Source organism: Pelophylax lessonae (assembly GCF_965119305.1).
Source record: "Pelophylax lessonae genome assembly, chromosome: 4".
NCBI classification, from domain to species: Eukaryota; Metazoa; Chordata; class Amphibia; order Anura; family Ranidae; genus Pelophylax; species Pelophylax lessonae.
The window spans coordinates 547747928-547773538 of NC_138771.1; the positions used below are offsets into that span (position 1 = coordinate 547747928).

The 25611-nt window shown below is 43.7% G+C and overlaps 1 protein-coding gene across 2 annotated transcripts in view; it reads right to left on the reverse strand.

Annotated features, from left to right (window-relative positions):
- Positions 1–25611, reverse strand: part of KANSL3 (KAT8 regulatory NSL complex subunit 3) — a 202539-nt gene that overhangs the window by 97352 nt on the left and 79576 nt on the right. For both annotated transcript variants that reach the window (XM_082256923.1, XM_082256924.1), the window contains exons 11-12: positions 24502–24659; positions 15067–15130 (exon numbers count right to left, since the gene is read on the reverse strand). In XM_082256923.1, coding sequence (XP_082113049.1) covers positions 15067–15130; positions 24502–24659 — 222 coding nt within the window. The remainder of the gene's footprint in view (positions 1–15066; positions 15131–24501; positions 24660–25611) is intronic.

Genomic DNA, 25611 nt, shown 5'->3' on the forward strand with positions numbered 1-25611 from the left:
GTATGTGTGCATATAATATTTTTACCTTTCTCCTTTGCCACTCACTTTTTCCGTTGCTTAGATATTTTGCTTGTAATTTCTAATGACGTCACCCACGCATGCTCCGTTCATCCAGATTTTCCAGCAAGTTATTGCTGCTGCCGGAATAATGCAGGGTCTCACACGGGGGCTGCGTCATTTCCTTTACTAGACTTCAGCCCCGTGCTCTTGTGAGACTCTGTCCGTCCCCATTCAGGCATTCCTTCACTACCCCATGTGACTTGCAACGTCACAGGGGAGTGATAGTGGAGACAGCCGAAAATGCGAGGAGAAACTGTGGCTAGTGCGCATGCGCGGGATTTCTTAACAGACCGAACACTGAGGGCGAAAATACATCACAGAGAAAAACAGGGAAACAACAGTAAGGATGGCGGCGTTAAACATGAACAAAAACGCTGCAGAACGGGATCAATAAGAGATGTAAGGATGATTTTTTTTATCATTTGCTTTACAGGCTATGTGATTAACAATGACTTATTACAGGCTTTAAATTGAAATTGAGAAAAAAAGGTCTGAGTATACTACCGCTTTAAGTGGTTATAGGTCACCATTGTCTGTCTGGCGTGCTGTGAATGGCTTGTTAGCCACACAGCCTGCCAGAGGAGGAAACAACATTATGTGCACTTCGTTTGGGAGGGTGTCCTGCTGTAGTTGGCTGACTATGTCCTTCCCTGTGCTCTCCTGCACAGTCATTCAGCAGTGGCTGCTGGATCTGTGTTGGTGGGCAATGGGTTGGAGGAGATTTCTGTGGCTTGTTGTGTTTCTGATTTTTTTTGCTTTTTGATTTATGGGTTATATGACATGGTAGTATGGGAAGGCAAGGAGCATAGACTTTCAGTAGTGTAGTGGAAGTGCATCTTTAATTGATTTATTGGTTAATTGTTCAATTGCCATACCATGCTTATTTTATATATACATATACACACATACACACATACATACATACATACATACATACACATATACACACACACACACACACCACATTTATTTTTTTTTCATGCAATGTATGTGTATATGCGGTTGGAGTAAACGCTGACTTTAGCGCAAAATGCGTTACCTTTTATGTTCCTGTAATACCAGTGATGTGATTTTAATGCTTCAATAAAGTTACCAAGGAGTGCAGCAATATTCCAGGATATTTTCAAGCCTCTGAATCTTACAGGTTCTTTAGTCAAAGCTTAATTGAACAAGTTGAAGTTAGAAGCTATTGCTCGGAGCCTCCTCCGACTCTCCAGAATTCTGCTGCTGTGATCTGACTTCTTGTTAAAGGGTGGTTTGTTCTCCATGGTCCCACTGTGTGTATGAAAGTAGCGCACCCTCTCTTTCTTGCTCCCGAGATGGACTAGGAACTTTTCGTGTACACAGGCACAGCAATGCACATGACTGCAACATACTCTACTTGTTTCAAAGAAACAGAAGTGAGGAGATGATTTATTGAAAAATAAATTACAAGGCCATTAAGCAGGGGATGAATATAGATTATTTTTTGAGATGGAGGATAATGTTTAGTGTCACTTAACAAATCAAGGACAACACAGAATAAAGAGGCAAATATTATTTTCACTGGCAGTAATAATGTTTATACTGGAGAGATAAGCACAAAAACATTGTCTCTAGTGCAGGAAGACTTCCTCCAAAGAGACCTTCTGAACCTCTAGCCAGTGCATCGCAAAAACGTAGTTACTGATCATAATCAGTAAAGAGCCCAGGTCCTGCTGCGTTGTTGAAGGGGATTTCCAAGATAACACTGCTTTTAGAATTATGTGGAGGAGTCCATTGTTAAGCATCTATCCTACTGTGTAAACCCTTGAAATTCAGATTTTGCCTGCAAAGGTGCTACATTGAGCTCGAATAATGCAGTCTAACCCTTCAAATATTTAATTGTGTTGTACAAGTGTTATATTTGAAAGAGCAAGCATAATTCACTGGAGAGTTAGTGGAACAGTTCAAAAAGGCTCCAAGAGAAGATTAAAGATCAATTTAAGACCAATTCTGAATCAAAACATTCAAATAATTACATCTATAATGCATATGTACGTATATTTAGTAAACTTAAAAAAAAAAAAAAAAGTGACTTTTGTTGCGCTTTGTAAAATCCCTTTTTTTGAATTCATTGACAGACACAGCTCTTCTGATTCTTGACCACAGGGTTTCATAGTGTCACCTACAGGAGTAGGACACTAGGAAGAAAAAAAACACAACCATGCCTATGGGCAGTCCTAGCTGGTATAATAAACCACTTCTCTGCTATAGGAAAGCCAGTTGGTCACAAAGCAGTGCAAGATAGATAGAATACTCAAATAAAGGGTTGGGTGTTGTGTCTGTCAATGAGCTCACAGAAAGGGATTTTATGGTGAGTAATAAAAAAATCTGCTTTCTTTTATGTTCAGTGATGGACACCGCTCTGATTCCTAAACATAGGAATGTCCCAAAGCAGTGCCTTAATAAGGAGTGGGCAAACAAAAATAGGAGCAAACATGCCAAAACATACCACCCAAGGGGAAACAAGGAACCTCAAACAGTGGCATGAAAAACCTTGTGTCTAAAACAAGCATCCAAAGATGCAAACACATCAACTTTGTAAAAAAAAAAGTGTGCACAGATGACAAGGTAGCAGCTGCCTTGCAACCTGAGGCATAAACGCTTGACATCAGAATGCCCAAGAGGCACTAACTGCCCTGGTGGAGTGTGCTATAATGGGGAAGGAAGGAACCCAACCCTTAATGGCATACGCCTGAACAATAGTCTGCAGAATCCATCAGGTAATAGTTGCAGAGGAGGGCCCCCAGGCCTTTTTGTGGGCCGTTTGTGACCACAAGCAGAAAATCCAACTGCTGAAAGGTAGCCATAATAGACCGGTATATACAGACTGCCCGTACCACATCCAAGGAGTGCAGCACAACCTCCTTAGGGTGTGGACACAGAGAAGGCAAGACAAAGACCTCATTCATTTGGAAATCTGACATCACCTTTGGAAGGAAGAAGAGACACGGAAGGAGAATCACCTTATACCTGTGTAAGACCAAAGAAGACTTACAGGATAAGACCGCCAGCTCTGATACCCACTATGCAGAAGCGATGGCGACCAAAAAGGCAACTTTTTGAGACAGAGTAAGTCTGAGAATATCCTGAATACTCTCAAGGCAAACGTGATCAACTCCCCACAGCCGAAAGGCCAAAACCCAATCCACTAACAAGAAGCGTGGCTGGACACTCAGAACCTCACACCAGGATATATATTTTCAGAGAAGTAGACTTGCGCATCTTAAACATTGTAGGGATCACCAAACCCCCTCTTTCAGGAACCTGGCTTTTTAGAGCCAGGCCATCAAAGCCAAAGAAGAAAAGGCAAGGTGGAAGATCGGTCTTTGGGACAGAATATCTTCCTGAAGGGTCAACCTCCAGGGAGCGTCCACAACCAGCCGCACCACATTGGCATACCAGGGTCGACGAGGCCAGTCTAGAGCTACAAGAATGTCCAAAATCCCATCGGCAGCTATCCTGCACAGCAGATGAGAGAAGGAAGATCATAAAGGAGCATCTGTCGTGGGGGTCCATCGCTCTTACTACAAACCTCAGCAACTTCCTGTTGAGGTAAGACAGCAGAAGATCCGTCCAGGATGCCCCAGAGTAGGCAGATCTGACAGAACAGTGGAAGGCTGGGTCCATGGTGGATGAGCCTGAAATGGAGGGAGAAGGCAGGGGGCAAGCAAACAGCAGGGAGCATTTTGCTTGCCTTGCTCTCGAATGTCACCTCCACCCAAGAAAAAAAGGCCTTTAGGACCACGACAGTGCTTCTAAAAAAGGTACAGAAGGCACAGAGGAACCTGCCGCCTCCAGGCGGGGATTGGGAGGCAAAGCATGCATCTTAGACTCCATAAGGAGCGCAGTCACTGTCGAGGGAAGCCCACTAAGAAGAGACTCCAAAAAAAACAAACAAAAAAAAAACAAAACCCTGAGCAATCACAGCCGAGGGGGGTAACCCAAAAGGACTGACCACTGACCAAGAACCTGAACTGCTGAGGAGTGCTGAGAGCTGTTTGCACATTCCTGAGGCTGGAGACCGTATGCAAAGCATGCCAGTCAGACTGGAGGTAACAGGAAAACATTATATTGGCACACCAAAAATGGCCAGTACACTCTGGAAATATGACTGCTGCCTGTCCAAAGCACATAGAGGCCTCATGTCCCCACAAGCCAAGCGATCACTCCCCACTGTCCGGAGCCTACCCATAGGTGGTGCTGTATTCTTTTCTGCCCGGTGTTCTACTCCTATAGGCAGAACTATAATACCTTGTGATCAAAAACATCAATAAATAAGCAAAAAGTGCTATATTTATTTCTTTAGGTGGATCCAACTTACTGTTAAAGCAGCAATAATAAGGAAAAGCAACACCTGGGTGACTGGACAATTTACAGTAGTTTTATAAGCCCTAGGAGTCTGCGGTGCAAGGATGCCCTGAAATCTATTTTAAATTCTATAAAAGGCACCTTTGATTTTCAAATAATGACTGGTAAAATGACCTTTTATAAGTAGTCAGTACAAGACTGCTTAAAGGGGAATCTTCATGGGGGGCGTGGCCTGAAGCTGCATGAGATAGGATGTATCTGAGCTGAGCTCTCCTGGCGATCTCATCTTTCAACTATCCTACTACCTCCAAGCCGAGATATTTCAACTGATATACTGACACCCGACACTTCCTTGCGACAGGTTTCCCCCTCACAAAGCTTCAGAGTCAGCCGCAAAACTTGACAAATTCCGTCGGCAGGACAAGAATGAGCTGACCAAAGATGGCGGCGCCCTCCCATGCACATCGTGCCCGCCGGCTGCGGGTAACAGCAAGATTCTGGAAGCGATTTCTGCCTGTCAAACTACACTCACCACTAAGGAGGAAGAGGTTAAAATTGACATCTCGCTGAGGATTTCCAGAAGCTGTGGGATCATGTGGAGGAATCTGAGCAGCGACTAGGCCGTGTGGAAGATGTCGCCTCTACTCTCCAGGACTCGGCTATAGCACAATTACAACAGAAACAAGATGACCTAGAAAATGATATGCGGCGCAAAAACTTGCGGTTTATTGGTCTGCCAGAGGACTCGGAGGGTAACTGTCCTGCAACCTTTCTGGAATAATTGCTCATTTCCACCTATGGGCGAACAGCCTTTTCACAGGCCTTTGTGGTGGAACGTGCACACCGCATGCCAGTTAAGAAACCACCACCAGGCGCTCCCCCACGGGTCTTCATAGCTAAATTCCTCAACTTTAAGAATCGAGATGCCATTCTCCGCTTGACGAGGGAAAAGGGCAATATTCACCTACATAACCACCATATCCTGGCATTCCCTGACTTTTCAGCGGAAACCCAGCAACAGCGTAGCAGATTTACAGACTTAAAAAAGCACCTGTGGATCCGCAACCTGAAATATTCTATGCCATTTCCTGCCCACCTGCGTGTAGTGGGTGAAGACCGTGTTCATTTTTTTCAGGAGCCTAAAGTAGCATTCGCATGGTTGGACCGACTGTACAAATTACATTTTTTTATTTTTTTTTACCACCGTTCAATACATGGAGACCTACTCATGGTGATTCGTCTTCCTGGGTGTGAGACATGGAGGAACCCCCGAGTCTGGATACAAGTTTTATCTCCCAGTTTCTTATCCATCTCCGATTTTATAAATTGTTTTTCTTCTTTTTCTTTTTACTCCTGCCTATTTTTTCATTTTTGTCTTTCAAGTATCTACATCTTGTCACTGAATTAAGTATGCTATTGAATTCTAGCCCTTACTCGTGCCTCATAACCACCAGAGAGCTGGCACAGCTCAGTGCATTGACAAATTATGTTACCCCTGGTTGATAATGCGTCCTATTGCTCAGTTTGTATCTCAAAGGATTTTCGTCCCCCTTGTGATAACTTTAAGCAATTGCTTCTTTCTTCAAGTAATGTACCCCAGCTGGAGCTCTACTGTCTTTTTTTGACTGCAATGGCTGGTGCTGGATGTGTATATATTTCTTCAAAACTCAGTTTGGGACATATGCTCACACAAGTTTGGGTGCATGTAGAGCTGGGTGGGATGGGAGGGTTATGGTCGTTATGGTGACTATTCGGTATGATCTTAAAATGAAAAAGAAACTATCCAAGTTGTCATTGTCTAATGTATTAACAGTTTACTGTGCCGATGCGTGGGTTGGATGTGGGGGTCCTGTGCCTCCTGGTCCAACAAGTCATTTTAAATTTTCAACATGGCCCACTTGAAGATTCTAAAGTGGAATGTGCTTGGCATGCGTGACAAGCTAAAACGTACGGTTCTCCTATAGTTTCTGAAGGAGCGGCGTGCAGACATTATTGTGCTTGTGGAGACACATGTAGAGGGCTCCCTCCAGAGGGCGCTGCGGCGCCCCTGAATCGGCTGGGCGCACCATGCCATCCACACCCCATATTCCAGAGGCATGTCCGTACTTATTACTAAATTGGTTCCTTTTGAGGTCTAGGAGGTGGTGATGGATCCCTAGGGCAGATATGTGCTCTTATATGCAAGAATCGCTTGTAGCCCTCTGTTGATATTAGCTTGGTATAGCTCTGCTGTGCTTGGAGAGGGTTTTGCTTTCATGTCCAAATACCCATCGATTCCGGCAATTTGGCTAGGAGACTTTAACATGGTAACTTACCCATACTTAGACAGATTGAGCCCGAACCCAGAAGTCTCCCGCCCGGACCATGAGACTGGGTTCGGTCGGCTGACGAAAGGTTTTGCCCTGGTAGACACCTGGAGATACCTTTACCCTGACAATCAGGCTTACTCCTGTTTTTCAACTTCTCATTTAACCATGTCCCGTATCGATTTTATTTGGGTCTCTCGCACCCTATTACCAAAGTTACATATATCGGGATTTAGCCCTGGTATACTATCGGACCATGCTCCCAACTGGATTAAGCTGGCACCTTTTAGTACCCCTCCGGAGCAGAATTGGAGACTGAACCCTTTTTGATTTTTCTTTGCCTCCAACTCTGATATGGCTTCACCGCTGATGGTGTGGGAGGAGTTTAAAAAGCATGCCCGCCTACTAATTACAGAATCTATTGCTAGATTCAAGAGATCCTCCAGGTTTGCCTACCAGCAAGCTATTACTCAGATAGCTACTTTAGAAAACCAGTATTTAAATTCAGCCTCTCAGGTACTGCTGACACAGTTGAAGCTTCAAACTAGAATGGTTGATCAGTTATGTTACGAGAGGGCCAATCACAAGCTGTTCTTTAGTAGGCAGAAAAGTTTTGAACATGGGGAAAGGCCAGGCAAATTATTGACCTATTTGGCCCATCTGGACTCGAGACCCCCAGTCGTCATTACGCTACATTCAGTTGGAGCGGGTGATCCCTCAGACCCTGAGGCGATCACTAGAGAATTTGCAGCCTTCTTTAAAGTGGTCTACACAGCTAGGGTCAGCTTCTCACAACAAGACTTATCCAACCTTTTAGATGCACATGATTTCCCTAGGTTGACCAATAAACAGGTAAAAGTGTTGGAAGCCCCTATTACTGCAGAGGACATAAATCTTGCTCTAACCCAATTTGCTAAGGCTAAGACCCCTGGCTCAGATGGCCTACCCATAGAAATTTATGTCCGATTCGCTGACGTACTGGTACCTTAACAACTGTTAACCCTGTATAGTTCTATATTCGATGCGTCTGTCCTTCCCGAGTCTATGCGTGAAGCTCTCATAGTCCTTATCCTTAAGCCTGGGAAGGACTCACACCAACTTGAATCATATAGGTCTATAGCAGTTTTGCAAACATATTAAAAAAATTATCCAAAATTCTGGCCCTGAGATTGAACAAAGTTATCCTGTCTCTTATACACTCGGATCAGACGGGCTTTATGCCGGGTAAAAATAGAGCCTTCAACACCAGGCGTTTGTTTATGAACCTACAAGCTTCCCATAATCAAATCGGCTCTGGAGTGGTCATGGCGCTGGATGCAGCTAAGGCCTTCAACTCGGCGGAGTGGCAATATCTATGGCAATGCTTACATAAATTTGGCTTTGGCTCAAACTTTATCAAATGGCTTACCATCCTATACCATTTGCCACAGGCTAGAGTGGTGGCCAATGGCCATATCTCTGAGTCCTTTCAATTGTCAAGAGGGACGCATCAGGGCTGTCCTATCTCGCCACTTCTCTATGCATTAGCGGTTGAGCCTTTGACGATCGCACTAAGGAGTCACCCAGAGAAACATGGATCGTGCTCTGGATCTTTGGTGGAGAAGATAGGCTTATATGCAGAAGACATGATGCTGTACCTGAACGAATCTGGCCCTTCTTTGTTCACAGCCCTACAGATCATTGAAGACTTTGGTAGGTTTTTGGGGCTAAAAATAAGCTGAGATAAATCCCAAATTCTGCCCTTAGGTCTATTCCCTTCATCGCCCGAACAAGCTGCATTACCTTTGGTCAGGGTTAGTGTTGTGAAACATCTAGAGATCCAGGTGTCTAGCCTTGGCAGATTATATCCCGCTAAACATAGATCCCCTTTTTTAATTGATCGAAGACAAAACTCAGGTATGGGCCAGATTAACATTGGGTGTGATGGGCCGAGTGGGCTTGGTCAAAATTATCTTACTGCCTAAAATTCTTTATGTACTATGGCACTTGCCTATATATATATATATTCCCTTTAAATATTTCAAAATCATGAATACTTTGTTACAGTCCTTTATATGGGGACCCAATAGGCACAAATTGTCATGGAAAACCTTGCAGAAACCTGTCGCACTGGGAGGCCTAGCTGCCCCAGATTTTGGTGCATATTACCTGGCTGGGCAGTTATCACACTTTTATCATATCAATAGGGGTGATTGATATAGATACCTCTCTTTGGTACGCGGTTCTGTAGATGGACAGGTTCCGCACTCCTTCTGCGATCTTCTGCGGGGTGTGGGCGGTACACCTGGTCCTCTGGAACGCTCTGGCCTTCTCTTTCAGCACAAGAGGGTTTGGGATCTAGCTGCCTCCAAAATGAACTGCCCTGAGCTACACTGCGACAAGCCATTGTGGTACAATAGGCTTTTACCTGAACTTCTCCAGGTTCTGGACCCTGTACCCTAGACTCTAGAAAATGGTAGTGTTAAAACTTTTGACCAAATAAAAACGGAATTTAATCTCCCCAACTTTGTTTTTTTCGGTATTTACAATTGCGGCATGCTTTCCACTCTCAGTTTGCAGGCACCTGCCCAACCTTATCCCCTTTGGAGGTTTTGGAAGTACTAAATGGGAATGAACCACAACAGCTCATATCCATCTTATATGATATGATAATTACCCCGGCTGCATACCTTCTTGCACATTCTATTAAATCTAAATGGATGGGGGAGGTTTGTGAAATGGATGAAGACGCTTGGACTGAAGCCCTTGAGACCTGTAGAAATGTATCCTCCAAAATGTCTGATAAACTTACACAAATATATATTGCGCATAGAGCATACCTGACACCTGAGAGGTTGGCCAAATTTGACCCCTCTCACGGTTCTGAATGTCCTAGGTGCCTTGTGTCTATTGGCACTTTTGGTCATCTGGTCTGGCAATTGTCCTCGCATCCGTGGGTTCTGGGTGCAGGTCGTCCAGTTCTCGCATGATTGGATAGGCTCACCAGTGACTATGGATCCGGCTCAATGCCTGTTAGGTATCATCCCTGACTCGGACGCTGATAAATATACACTTTAACTTCTACATGAAATCCTATTTGGGGCAAGAAAGGTTATAGCTAGATGCTGGATCCAGGATACACCTCCAACCTTGGTGGTATCCCCATCCGAGGGGAGGCATACATACGGTCGCTGAATTGGTAGCATATATGCCGGAATACACCTGGGTCTTAGGCATATGAGGTGCATCCACCTCGCCTGCCCTTGTTTGGTTCTGCAGGCCAGGGCTTTCCTTTCCTTTGGCCGCTTTACACAATCCCTTTTTGGGATCGGACTCGCATAACAATGAGCCCTCATTTCGATCTATACCCATGTTATATGAAGTACCTTGTCTTATGTTATTTCTGGCAATTGTATTAGGCAATCTGCTCCAACTACAGCGTACCGACCCCCCTCGTTATCTTCTCTAGCCTTCCAGGCTTGATTTATTACAAGGTTCTCTCACCTGAAATTTTCCTCAGATGTTTGTTTTCACCATATGCTCCAGAAGAAGCTTACTAGGTTAAGTGAAACATGTAGGGCAGCTGGGATTCAACCTAACATCTGTGTATCCATTCTGTACAGACGACCTTTGGAGACGGTCATATCCTTCTCTAGGGCCGCCTTATGAACACAGGCTATTCTGTAATACATGCGATTGTTGTTACAACTATTAGTACTTGACAGGCTATGCGATTTGCACACTGTTTTGAGGCTTTGCCGCCTTATTGCAATTTATGTATATTGTATGTTGGTCTTTTTATATCCCTCTTCTTTTGTGTTTTTGTTATTAATGTGTTCTTGTGAATTTTTCAATAAAGAATATACAATTTTAATACTGGTGCCAATAAAGTCCAATCCTTCCCTTTCATTCTCTCTACTTTGTAACTCAGGATGTGGCACCCCTAATTACCCCTCCTTTTTTGTGTGCCTAGACACCCTGCGACCTAGGAGCGCACATACAAACCATTTTGACACCTCCAACCTTGGCAATGTGGATAGCTGAAATCAACAATACCCAAACATATAAAAAATTAATTGATATCAATAGGGGATGCCTAGGTAAGTTTGATAGAATTTTGAATATGTGGTTACAGTCAGCTTCAACTTGTACTCTATAATATTGAAAATAGAATGCTATAGGGTACCACTCCTGTTTATGATAGATCATGTGGTGTTTGACATGACTCAATATATGGTTCCTCGGGCGGGATGCCGGATCGGCCGGTCTACTGGTACTTTAACAACTCACTATGTTATCTATGAAGTTTGTGTCATGTCATACGAAAAGTTTTTTTTTTGTTACCTATGTTTACTGAGTTATGTTTTCCTATACCAGATTTCTTTAGGTGTGTATCAGTGTTAATTTTGGCAGCAAATTTCAATTTAGTTTTAGTCTTAGGACTAAAATGGCATTTTAGTTTTAGTCCCATTTTAGTTTTCTGCAAGTGTTTTAGTTTTAGTCGTCTAAAACGTCCTACATTTTAGTCGACTAAAACGTCCTACATTTTAGTCGACTAAAACGTCCTACATTTTAGTCGTCTAAAACGTCCTACATTTTAGTCGTCTAAAACGTCCTACATTTTAGTCGTCTAAAACGTCCTACATTTTAGTCGTCTAAAACTCATTTTAGTAATCTAAATGGTCATGGTCAGGTCAGAGAGGAGGCCTGTAATGCTGCTGCCTGCAGTCAGTGCAGTGAGTGCACACAGTGCTGCTCAGAGTGCTGGATGGGGGTCTCAGGTTTAAGGGTGGTCTCTGGTCTGACTCTGAACTGAAGTTGTTGAACAGGATGGGCCGGACGGGCCTCAGCGGCCTATATGCACGCACACAGTCCTGGATGGATGGCGAATTCTGATGCCAGTGGTGACTGGTCTGAGGGGACTCAGGGAGGCAGTAATAGCTGGCTTGGCTGTTAACTCACAGTGGGTGCTCTGCTCTGGATGTGGTGGTGGCCGGGTGCCAGTGCCGTGTGATGAGTCGGGGCTGGCGCGTTTGGCTGTAGTCAGCAGCTGCAGTGCTCTGGTGAGGACAGGTGACTGGTCGAGTCGACTCTCTTGTAGTAGTCCACTCCTCACGTCGGACGTCACGGGGCACGCCAGACGCCACACAGGCGGAGCTCCGTGAAAACCGGAAGTTGGTTAAACGTCCCTGCCTCACATTCTCAATTAGTTTTCGGTCGTTGACGAAAACGGATTTGATTTTCGTCATAGTTGTCGTCATTTGATGAAAATGTGCTATACTTTGCGTCTCGTTTTCGTCAGTTGAAAAATGCCGGTGACGAAAACGTTTTCGTTGACGAAATTAACACTGCTGTAAACTCCATTGGCTGTAATGTAATTTCACATATTACCAACATTAAATATTAGGGAAAAATATAAGAAAAGCCTTTTTCTTAATTGTTTAGTTTTCAGCAGCTTAGTAGATGCTCCTTAATTATGCGTATGCGGTGTTGCAATACATGTTTAAACTTTAATTATTACATGCTCTGGATGGAATTGTGTTGCCGATATAGAAATGGTCAGCAGAGTGGTAATTTTGATGATGTCAATTTTTTATTTAGTTTCAGTTATAGTCTTATGACTAAAATGCCATTTTAGTTTTAGTCGTATTTTAGTCTTAAGACTAAAATGCCATTTTAGTTTTAGTCATATTTTAGTCATCTGAATTGTTTTAGTCCTTTTTTAGTCGACTAAAATTGTGTTAATTTAGTTGACGAAAACGTTTTAGTCGGTTTTAGTCGACGAAATTAACACTGGTGTGTATTATGTTGTGCATAACACTCAAAGTTTATTTCAGATAAAAAAAAGAAAAGGTAATTTATAAATTATTTTTTAAATAAAGTTGCATTTTAAACCCAAAAGGGGATCTTCACCCGCTGAAAAAACTTCCCTCCAATCCACCCCTCCACTAAATAAATAGCGTGGTTAATCTCCTAGGTGAATGACGTACACAGTGCTCACTGAGCCTCCAGGGATATGCACATCACATGAGTTATATGCACTTTCTGTAGCAGGGAGCTATCCCAGGAGGCCTACCCCTTCATTCAGAAAGGAGGTACTGGGCTTGCCTGAAGCTGCGTCACTGGGAGGTGTACCAACTTAATCCGGAGGAGCAGGGCTTTTGATGAAGTCACAAGCAACATAGCAGCATAGGAACGAGCGGTGGCAGAGGACAAGAGGATCTCAGCGGGAGAACCCTGGATCCTCTGGGTGTGCAATTATCTAAAATGTGCACAACAGCAGAGGGCAGGTGAACATCCACTTTAAGGTGGACATTCACCCTGAGTAATGTTATGTTACCCCACCTCCTCTCCCCTCCCTCTATTACCAATAGACATTTTTTATTTGTGGACTTTATTTAGGCAAGATTTTCTCCCCACCCTCTGCATGTGCACAGATGTACTGCAGGGCTCAGGTCACGAGAGAGTCCTATGGCCCATTTGAGCATTTCCCAAGCAAGTGCAAAGACTGCTACTAGGAAGTCCGAAATCCTCCCTGTCTTTGAAAGTGCATGGAAAGTCCCCTGCGGATGCCCCCCAATGACGGAATTTGGAGGTGAATTGAAGCTCGGCTTTAGGAGCTCGTTCACATTATTTGTGCTGACCTGCATTTTTCGCACTGGATAAAGGTAGGTCCCTGCTAGGGCACATAGAAAATAATTGTTTTCTATGTGCCTCATTCACACCTCAATGCTGGAGTTATGTGCAGTCTGATAAAATGCAGTGTGTAAAAATGCACTACTGTGTGAAAACATCTGCCAAGTCCCTGCTGCCAGCTATTGATCTTACCCGATTCCAACTGATCTGTTCCAAGGATCCAAAGTGAAGAAATTCAGAAGTTTATGCATCAGTATTAAAAGCCTATTGCATTATTCTGCACACTTGGAAAAAGTTTGAAAATACATTCACTCAGACACAATTTTAAAAAGCATTAAGCCATCCACTGTGACCAGATTGGTTCTCTTGTTTAGAGTTTAGGATGACACCTGAATACAAACCTTCGTAATGCATCTTGAGCAACGTAATTTTTTTTAGTAAATATAACCCGCGAAATACCTTTTCTCATAAGCAGTTAGAGCAGTCTTGTGACTTGAATCAGTGTCTGGTTAAAGCTTGTAGGAGGAGTTTTCATTCTCCTTTGATTGTCCAATGAGGATGCAGGACCCCTGACCGACTGTCTGGACAGTGCTGATCAGATGTACACTCACTCTCTCTCAAAAAAAAAAAAAAAAAGCAATACAAACCAAACTGAACATGTACAGCCTGTCCCCTAGCCTCTGTACTATCTGTAGATGGTTTGGGGACTGCAGAAGGCGGCGTGGAACAGAAGAGACAGGATCAAACAGCATTTTTACCCAATGCAGAGGATAACCCCTTAGGTTCCACAGTAAACATGACAAGCATGCTTTACTGCATATACACACTGATTTTACGGTTGTGGGTTTAGAACACTTTAAAGGATCAGTCCACCCTAAGACTAAAATCCCTTCATCTATAGACCTTCTTGATCCAAGGCTAACCTATCTAGTCCTGTAAAGAAGAAATGGATTATACATACCTTTTCTGAAGCAGATCTGACCCGATTTTCAGCGGTGGAAGCTCTGCAGAGGACACAGCCGACAACAGCTGTGAAATGAATGGCAAGTGACGTCACCCATAGAGTTACTATGGGACTTCCGTTGTCGGCCGTGTCCTCTGCACCCGCCTCCACAGCGAAGCTGCGGGTGACAGCTTAGCGTGGGATCGGATCAGCTTCAAAAAACGTAAGTATACTGATTTCTTCTTTACAGGGCTAGATAGGCTAGTCTTAGATCGAGGCGGTCTATAGATGCAGGGATTTTGTAGTTTAGGGTGGACTTATCCTTGAATCTCAAATCTCACACTGATACAATGTTTATGCCTTTTTTACCCCACCTTCGCCAAACCGGTTACCCAGAATTTCCCGTCTGCCCAATTTTGTTCATTTTATTCTCCAGCTACTTTTCTTTTCTTCTTACTATCACTCATTTCTTTAAAAATACATAATGTAATCAGATAAAGAGGCTAACTAGGCTAAACAACCTAATTTAACATGACATTAACAACAAAGTGTCAGTTACAGCTGTTTGTTCTGATCTGTATTACTGTTGAAAGTCCTATGATTATTTAGATTATGGAACTGAAAAACTACGTTCACATTAGCATTTTGATAAAAGGTACACCATAGGGCACTACAAAACAAAGACTGTCAAGAAAATATTCTCTACACAAAATGACACTATCACCCTGCATTTAAAGCAAGTTATGTGGTACTTACCATAGCTGAAACATACAACTACATAAACCAATACAGAACCTAAGTTTATCTTACCTGAATGCACCTGTCTACCATACTTTGGGTCAGACTATCTGTTTTTTTCTTCATCTTGCTTATCCTGGGAGAAAAGATTAAAACAGAAGGACAATTGCAACTATTAATAAAATATTTTTACTGGAAATTACACAACCTGAAAAAATGTTTTGTTCAATGCAATATTTTTTTCCGCAGTCCCACTGTAATCATTTTCAAAACAAATAAGGGCATTGCTAAAAGATCTCACCAAGCAATTCTAGTCAACAAGCAAAAAGCAATCAGTGCCCTACTAAAGCTATCCAGGAAAACACTGACGTTTATGGTTGTGGTTTTGTTTTATTTAATTTTTTTTTTTAAATAAACTTTTTTTTTTTTTTAAAGACTATTTATTGTTCTGTACATTTGTTTCATGGGCGTCCATAATGAAAAAAATAAAATATGTACAACCCACTACATTATCCCTATGAGTAATGCAGATTATTCAAGCTTTATTATCTACAAGTTTTTTATATGTTTATATTTGACTTCCCACAAAATCTTTATTTTGCAACATTTGACACAGAGTAGGTCTATAATAATTTCCTCGTAGAGCTTGTTAAACTCTCTAAAATGCCAGCCCAGCAGTGTTTCCTCCCTTGTTTCATGGTTCTTTTCACAGTAGAAATACTGGACCCTAAAAGCAAACAGATGAGGAGATGTGTGCCCACCTAACTTATTTAGGTATGTGTGCTGAAGATCAAACTGCATTCTTTTGGAGTTAACAGACTTTAGAGCTCCACCTACTGCATTTAAGTTGTAAAACATAATTTTTGTACTCCATAAAAATTGTTTTCTTTATTGTCAGTTGAGGGACATAGGAAATCATATTGTCAGCATGTCCAAAAACAGTCCATCTGAGGGGTGGGCAACAGCTAATATGTCCAAGATGAACAGGAACTGGGGACGGCACGCAGCTCAAGAGAAAAAAAGCCGAAGCTGACACCAGATGAGGCCAAATGCTGATAGATATCGATCGATCTATCTATCTATATATCTAGTGCTGTCTAAAGGAGGATTGGACACTGGCAAATAGAAAAAATTGTAGGCCAGTCCAGGATAGCCCTCCTACTATAAGCACGTGGTACTTTTATACTATAAAACTGAGGCACACATGCCAGTTGTAAGATAAGAACAAAACCAGGTGGTATTAGCACAGGAACTAAGCCTGATGTTAGAAGACCAAGAATACTCACACTACTGTGGAGACATAGCATGTTCAAAAATGCATTTGTTTGCCCCCCAGGCTCCATTAGAACCATGCTGATCCTCATCTGCTGCACAGTTCCCTTTAATATGTAGCTGCCAATCCAGTCTATCTATAGATGAATAAGTACACTGCTCAAAAAAATTAAAGGAACACTTTTTAAACAGAGTATTGCACTAAGTCATTTAAGTTCCTGGGATATTGATCTGGTCAGGTAAGTAGCAGAGGAGGTTGTTAATCAGTTTCAGCTGCTTTGGTGGTAATGAAATTAACAGGTGCACTAGATGGGTGGGCAACAATGGGACAACCCCCAAAACAGGAATGGTTTTACAGGTTGAGGCCACTGAAATGTTATTTCCCCTACTCATTTTTTCTACCTGTTTTTTTACTAGTTTTGCATTTGGCTAGGGTCAATGTCACTACTGATAGCATGAGGCGATACCTTTGACCCTATAGAGGTTGCACAGGCAGTCCAACTCCTCCAGGATGGCCGACTAATATGTGCAATTGCCAGAAGGTTTGCTCCGTCTCCCAGTCTCAAGAGCATGGAGGAGATTCCAGGAGACAGGCAGTTACTCTAGGAGATATGGACAGGGCCGTAGAATCTCTCCTTTGTGCAAGGAGGAACAGGATAAGCGCTGCTAGAGCCCTACAAAATGACCTCCAGCAGGCCACTGGTGTGAATGTCTGACCAAACAATCTATAAACAGACTTCATGAGCGTAGCCTGTAGGGCTGCAACTAACGATTAATTTGTATGTCGACTAATCTATCGATTATTTTTACGATTAGTCGACTAATCTAACGATTATTTTTATTTTATTTTTTTGCTTAATTGAGTGTTTTTTTGATTAGCTAATTAATCCTGTAATTAATACAGACCCCTTAGTAAGCCCCCTCCCAGTACAGACCCCAGACTGGGATGGGGTCACTCTGCGATGGTGGTGTCATTCAGGGATGGGGTCACTCTGGGATGGTGGTGTCATTCAGGGATGGGGGTCACTCTGGGATGGTGGTGTCATTCAGGGGATGGTGGTGTCATTCAGGGATGGGGTCACTCTGGGATGGTGGTGTCATTCAGGGATGGGGTCACTCTGGGATGGTGGTGTCATTCAGGGATGGGGTCACTCTGGGATGGTGGTGTCATTCAGGGATGGGGTCACTCTGGGATGGTGGTGTCATTCAGGGATGGGGTCACTCTGCGATGGTGGTGTCATTCAGGGATGGGGTCACTCTGGGATGGTGGTGTCATTCAGGGATGGGGTCACTCTGGGATGGTGGTGTCATTCAGGGATGGTGGTCACTCAGGGATGGTGGTGTCACTCAAACTTCAATAAGGAAAGGTTTTACATAAAAAGGTCATTAGAATGTTCATAATGGGGGGAGGGGCACCAGGGAAAAGCAAATGACAAGCAGATGACACTTCAGCTATAACACTAATTGCAATGAAATCATAACTGCGCTCCTTAGAATGAATATCTGCTGACATGCAGGGTTATCCTGGTATCCCCGGTATAAGCAGCTCACTGTAATACTTGCCTGTCCCAAGCTCACAGAAAGTGCGGCGCCTCTTCCCTGACCACCCGTGCGTCTCACCGCCGATTTGCGTTCCACTCATAGCAGCTCTCCTATTGGCTCAGAACGCCCAATTCCATCTAAAAGCCAGCCAATCCTCGCCAGCAGTTCTCCAGGCGCCAGAAGCTGTAGCGGAGTACGGGGGAGCAGGAGACGGTCAGTGCTCACCTCGGTGTGGACGGAGCCGGCGGGGGGGGGGGGGGGGGGGGGGGGGGATTTCACCCGGCCGGCAATACTTCAAGCAGCGCTGCAGCCGGCCAGGGGGCGTGTGACGCCACGCATTGACGCGTCAACGCCTTTTACGCACGTCAACGATTTTTTGTAGTCGACGCGTCGTGGCAGCCCTAGTAGCCTGAGGGCCTGACATCCTCTAGTGGGCCCAGTGCTCACTGCCCGGCACCATTGAGCGCAATTGGCATTTGCCATTGAACACCTGAATTGGCAGGTCCACCACTGGCACCCTATGCTTTTCACAGATGGGAGCAGGTTTCCCTGAGCACATGTGACAGACGTGAAAGGGTCTGGGGAAGCTGTGGAGAACATAAGGCTGTCTGTAACATCGTTCAGCGCGACCAGTTTGGTGGTGGGTCAGTGATGGTCTGGGGAGGCATATCCATGGAGGGACACACAGACCTCTACAGGCTAGACAATGGCACCCTGACTTCCATGAGGTATCAGAATTAAGTCCTTGGACCCGTTGTCAGACCCTATGCTGGTGCAGTGGGTCCTGTGTTCCTCCTGGTGCACAACAATGCCCGGGGCCTTAAGTGGCGAGAGCATGCAGCCAGTTCCTGGAGAATGAAGGAATTGATGCTACTGAGTGACTCCTACGCTTGCCTGACCTAAACCCAATAGAACACCTCTGGGACATTATGTTTCGGTCCATCCGATGCTGCCAGGCTGCACCTCAGTCTGTTCAGGAGCTCAGTGATACCCTGGTCCAGATCTGGGAGGAAATACTCCTGGACACCACCCGTTGTCTCATTAGGAGCATGCCCCAACGTTTTTAGGCAGACATAAAAGCATATGGGGGGCAATACAAACTACCATTTTGAGTTGCTGCAATGAAATCTCAGCAAAATGAACTAGCCTGCTAACTCATTTTTTTACGTTGATTTTGGGGGTGTGTTTGAATTCGGCCCTCTGCAGATTGATAATTTTCAAACGATGTGGCATTCTTTTGTTCCTAGCACATTACCCAGTCCATATCAGTATAGATATCCAGCATGAGATGTTTCCCCATTCAGTTCTGATGTGTGTTCAAAGTGTTCCTTTAATTTTTTTTGAGCAGTGTATATTACAGCACTATGCAAGTGGCTGCTACATTTATAACCAGCTTGCTTGGACTTGTGGTATTTTTTTTGCTGAATTAGCCTGCTACATACATTATACACATTTGGCTGCATCTCTCTCTGCTGCAATCAATCTGCTGGGACTGAGCATGCCAGTCTGCTGAGACTATTGATACATCTGCTGACTCACTCAATTCATGGATAGTTAAAGTGGTTGTAAAGTGTAAAGGTTTTCACCTCTTGCATTCTCTGCATTACCCACCTAGAGCGACCGTTACCCCAACACTTCATATTCCTCATATTCCTGATTAGTGCCTGCTGTACCATGTACTTGTATGGGAAAGTATTGTGTTCTCTTTGTATTGCTTACTTTATGTGAAATCCCTGGTGTGCCTGCTAGTCCCCTTGCTTTCGTATTAAATACTGACGACACCAAGGAGGAGAGCACACCATGGTCAGTTCTCCAGCTGTGCTGGAAACTAAAGCCCCGTACACACGATCAGATTATCGAAAGATCTGTCGTCCGTTTTTTGTGGCACGCTAGTCTGATGTGGAAAGTGAAGAGGTTGTTTTCATACGAATTTTCCCGTACGACAGAATTCTACTTCAGAAGTGATGCCATGTGCTTGTTTTGTATGTGTTCTTTCGTCTCTGAGCATGCCTAGTCTTGCTCTTAAGATTTTTTTCCGTCAAAATATGTACTAATGAGACGAACATCGGACGTTGTTTTGACGGACGACAAAAATTATATAGCCTGCACATCAGGATTTTGTCAGCCGAAAAGTCGGAGTCGGCTGTCAAAAGCACCATACTAACATTCCGAAAATCGTCAGATCGGTCGTCGGAACGAATTTTCCCTACAGATTTTCTTATCGTGTGTACGGGCCTTAACTATGCTCTCCTCCAATGATCAGATTTGTCCTGGCATGCCCCTGCTGCACAGCCATTCACTGTGAAGCTCAGTGTGCTGCCCCCCCAGCTCCTATGCAGCTGAGAACAGGGGGATGTGATCACTTATAAAAAAGTGAAAAAAGGTATTTATATTTTTTTATATGTCTATACACAAATGTTTTGCCTTTTATTTCAATTTTAAACTGAATGGAGGGGCGGGGTCAACTGCCCATGGGATCACTTTTATCGTAAAGCCGCCCAACTAAGGTAAAATAGGATACCAGAGTTATTGCATCTAGCTGCAGCCAAAACCCTGGTATTTAACATCAAAATCATGACATACATTCCCAGTTAGACCCCTTTGACACAGGCATTTCGATCCGGTCCACCTGTCAATTTTTCAGGCGGACCTGATCAGATGCTCCATGCAGCCCTATAGAGCAGCGGATGTCAATCCTGTCTGTTAAATCTGGACGGATGGAAACCCTATTTTCCATCTGTCTGGAGGATTGGATGAAAACTGACAGGCGGTCCATTTTCATCTGATCTCCCATAAAGGAGAGCGGGGCTCTAACAGCTCTGTCTCTGCTAAGTAAGCGGAAACTGAGCTGTCATCCGCCTGCTCAGCGGGGATCGGAGGATCAATCCCCGCTGAGCAAAACAGAGTCTGTAGGGGCGCACCGTCCGTGTGAAAGGAGCCTTAGGTGGTCCGCAAGTGGTTAAGGTAAAAAAAACGCTTAGGTGAAGCTCCCCCCAACCTTCTAAATACTTACCTGATCTTGGTCCAGCAAGGTAGCACTCTCATCCTCCTCACTGGACTCATTGAGAGCAGCGGGAGCCATTGGCTCCTGCTGCTGTCAACCAATCCAGTGACAAGGGAGTGGGGGCTGATGCCAAGCTGCACTGCTTGTGTCAAAAGACGCACACATTGCAGCGCAGGACAGAGCCCACAAGAATACTCCCCTAGCAAGCAGCTTGCTAGGGGGGGGAATTTGAAGACAGGTGAAGCCAGGAGCGCCAGCGGGGGACCTCAGAAGAGAAGGATCACGGCTGCTCTGTGCAAAACCATTGCATAGAGCGGGTAAGTAGAACATGTTGGTTATTTAAACAAAAAAGATAAAAAAATGTAAAAATCACTTTAAGTACAATATATTACTATGCAAACAGCTGCTATAGCTATACAAGTGTGTAATAATTAGCTTGCAGCCTTTTACCTGTATTTCTTTCAGATAAAATGAGCTTGCTATAATGCATGACACACCTGTGCGGCTAGATCATTAGCTACTTCAATCAATCTGCTAGGACTGAGCATGTTGGCTTGCCAAGACTTGTGATACATCTAACTCGTTCAATCCATGGATGGATGAAGTATAACTAAATGCAAAAATTGGATTTTTGTTTTACCGTTAAATCCTTTTCTCTGAAGTTCATTGACGGACGCAGTCTCGGTTCTTCATAACTGTATGGTTATACTGCCCCCTACAGGAGTAGGACACTAGGCAGAAAAGAAGGTCTGGCTACGCCTATGGACAGTCCTAGGGGGAATACCCTCTCTCCCTGCTATAGGATGTCAGTTTTGTATCAAAGCAGTGTCAGAGAAAACAATACCAATCCAATTTTCTCTATCGTTCATTCACAGACGCAGTCTCTGTCCTTCATAACAGTAGGGACGTCCCATAGCAGTGCCTTAAAGATGAGGAGTGGAAACAGCAGAAATAAAACAAGAGACACTTTGTTGACTAAATGTGAGGGGTTGATTGTATTATTTAGATATGCCTTTTTATATAAAGTGCAATCTAACAACTTGCCGACCAGGCCATAGCCGAATGACGGCTTACGTGCGGTCAAGCTTATTGTGGGAGGGCGTACAATGATGTCCTCCCAGAATCGCACCCCCCCTTGGGAGCGCACATAGAAGTGTCCGTGCTCGCCGGCTCCAAGAGACCCGGCGCATGATGGATCGTGGTAAAGGGCCAATGACAGTGGCCCTTTACCACGTGATCGCTCCGTCCAATGATGGAGCGATCAGTTGTCAACAAACCAGCACATGTCTGGTTCAGTTCTCTCCTCTCCTCGCACGCTGTACACAACGATCGGTACAAAGTGCTAGGAGAGGAGGGAGGCTGCAGCTGCACTCATCCCCTGCCTCCTCCCTCCATGCCTTGATGATACCTCAGTCATGCCTCATCCATGCCACATTTATGCCATGTCAGTGCATGTACATACCACGTCCGTGCCATGTCAGTGCCACGTCAGTGCTCATCCGTGCCACATTCATGCCACGTCAGTGCTCATCAGTGCCTCACAAAATTGTAATTGGAAGTCTCTGTATGTGGCTAGGCTGTGTAAAAGTCTCACACGTAGTACTGCCATACTCTGGAGTAGCAGAATGTATTTTAGGGTGTCATTTTTGCTATGCACATTCTACGTGTTAGAACTATCTTGTTTTTGGAAAACAAAGTTGTCCATTTTATGTGTGGAAAAAAATGACATGTTCAAAAGAAGCATTATGCCTCCTAGATTATGTGTTGGAGTGTTTACTTTCCTAAATGGAGTCATTTTGTGGGTGTTTCTATTGTCCTGGTGCTCCAGGGCCTTCAAAAGTGAGATAGGTTGACAGGAAATTATGTGTGGGATGTTGGGCTTCTGTATATGGCCAGGCTGTGTAAAAGTCTCACACATGTGGTATCACCATACTCAGGAGGAGTAGCAGAATGTATTTTGGGGTATAGCTGAAAGTATGCCTACACAGTGTGTGAGAAATAACTTGGTAATTTGACCATTTTGTGAAAAAAAATGTTTCAAGTCTTCAAAAAAATCTTCAAGACTTGTGGAAATAAATTGCAACTTCAAAAAACTCACCATGCCTCTTACTAAATACATTGGAATGTCTGCTTTCCAGGTAGGTCATTTGGGGGGTATTTGTACTATCCTGGCTTGTTAGGGTCTCAAGAAATTAGATAGGCTGCCAGTACATCAGGTGTGATCAATTTTCAATGATTGGCACCATAGCTTGTAGACTCTATAACCTTCACAAAGACCAAAGAATATACACTTATTTGGGTTATTTTTTACCAAAGATATGTAGCAGTATAACTTATGGACCAAATTTATGAAGAAAAGTTACTAAATTTGCAACATTTTAAAACCGAAATGAAGAAAAATGCATTTTTTCCCCCAAATTTTCGATCTTTTTTCATTTATAGTGTATAAAATTAAAAACCCAATGTTGATTAAATACCACTAAAAGAAAGACCTATTTGTGTGAAAAAAGGATGAAATTTTCATATGGGTAAAGTTTTGCATGACTGAGTAATTGTCATTCAAAATGTGAGAGCACTGAAAGCTGAAAATTGGTCTGGTTAGGAAGGGGTTTTAAGTGCCCAGTGGGTACTAAGTTATTTGACTGCAAGCTGAACGAGGCTTGGTTGGCGTCCACCTGGGCACTTGGGATCCAGACCGAGCCTTGGTTGTGTATTATGCTATATTAGGCGATGGCGTAGCACGTCTCCTGTGCCCCAGGATGATGTCAGTCTATGATGAAACGCATAGGGCGGACGACGTGCTAACATCATCACATACCACCAAAAGTGCAGGTGTTCGTTTTATATGCCAGCTGGCGAGATCTATTGCGTGCTTTTTAGCCTTTGAAACACGAGTGTATTGTCACTATCTTCATAAAGTGTTCCTGGATGTTATGCTATGTGGAGCATTTCTTGTTTTTGAGCTCAAACTACATGGACACTCTAATCGGATGATTCCTTTTATGGCCTAATGAGAGTCTGCAGGAACACCATTTAAACAGCCCTGGCAGGGTAATCGACCAAAAGCATTACTGGTCTTTTTTAAAGAGGTCCAGTACTGCTGGTAAGCAGGCACTTTTTCTTTCATTTAAGGTGGTGGCGTCTCTGGTGGTCAGCTGCACTTGTTTTTATACAAGTTACTCCCATAGCCTACCCTGAAACTACAGAGGCTCAAAGCATGATGGGACATGTAGTATTAGGACTGGTAAAGGAAGGAAACAGGAAGTCCGAGAACTTTGAAATTCAATCCTTTGAGGAGGAGGAGGAATGACATCACAGACACACACTTGCTTTTTACAGCTAAAGTCGGTAGGATACAGTTAGAAGGACAGTGGGGTTCGCGATTAATGTACGTGCACAATGCATTTGTTGTTTTTGGGAGGAAAAGCTGGAGTTCTGCTTTAAACAAAGATGCACTAAATCAAGAATGAATAAACACAATATAAAACTTCAGTCAATAATTTGCCGCAGAAAAGTCACTATTGTCCTGCACAGATTTCAAGCAAGAGTGGTGCCATATAGCAATCGTAAAAGTACATAGCCCGCAAACATTTGCTATTTGATGGAATACTATCACTGAAAATAACTGCATGGCAAAAATGTAAATAGCGAAGGAAGAACAAAGCATTTCAAGTCCTCTTGATTCTTACCGAAGATTATCATCAGCTCCTCCAACAATAACAAGGCTGTTATCAGCTCTTAGCTTCTCCCGAAAATCTTCCATTGCTTCTGGATGACACTGCAGTGAATTCTGACCAATCACAAAAAGTACTGGGGTCTTCATATCAATGAGAGGGTCATCAACATCCTGAAGAAGCAAGCATTTAACTTAAAAGCTTTTTCTAACAGCCACAGTAAAAAATTATAAAGAATCCTACAGCTTAAATATAATTTGGAAAAAAAAAACTGTAAATAGATTATACATTACATAGCATTATTTGTTAAAGGCAAAATTCACTTTTTGGGGCAGATTTTCACAATAATTCCAATTTTCTTATCGCCCCATTACCTTATCCAAAAACGGTTTGAAATTTTAGGTTTCAGTCTTCTGTTTTAAAACATTCTTTCTTGTTGCATCACATTCTGTAGATGAGCTTCCATCATTCGCTTTGTTTTTGCACCACAGAAAATTGTGTGTTAGGGCATGCATTACTAGTCTGGACCACACCTCCCTCATTACAATACCACCACCCACTATTTCCCCTAAGGTGACCATACACATTACAATCTGATTGTATAATCTCCTTTAGATGTCCCATCAGCTATGTAGTGCAAGGGCCTGCCTGATTTAATAGATTGTTCAGGGTGGGTCCTCCTATTCCATGGTTCTAGTAAATCTAAAGGAAATTATAGAGAGTTATAGAGATTGTACGATCAACCATGGCGTTGTCCGAATAAATCCTTACCGGACACCCCTGCAGACGATCTGTCCACTGGGACAGGTAAAGCCTGATCGCCCAAATTTCCAGAATATCGATCGGCAGACTGGTCTCCTCCCAAAACCAAACTCCCTGGGCCGATTCCGTGCCCAAGACACCTCCCCATCAGGACAGGCTGGGGTCTGTGAAAACCACCGTCCGTTAGGGGAAGAAAGGACTTTCCCTGCTGGAGTGCTGGGGAACTGAGCCCCCACAGCAAGGATCCCCTCGTACTCCAGCACAACAGAACCAGATTGTCCAGGGACCGATTTAGCCAAAAATCTCCTTATGCAGAGGTCTGGTATGAAACTGAGCAAATGGAACCGCCTTAAGGTGGAGACC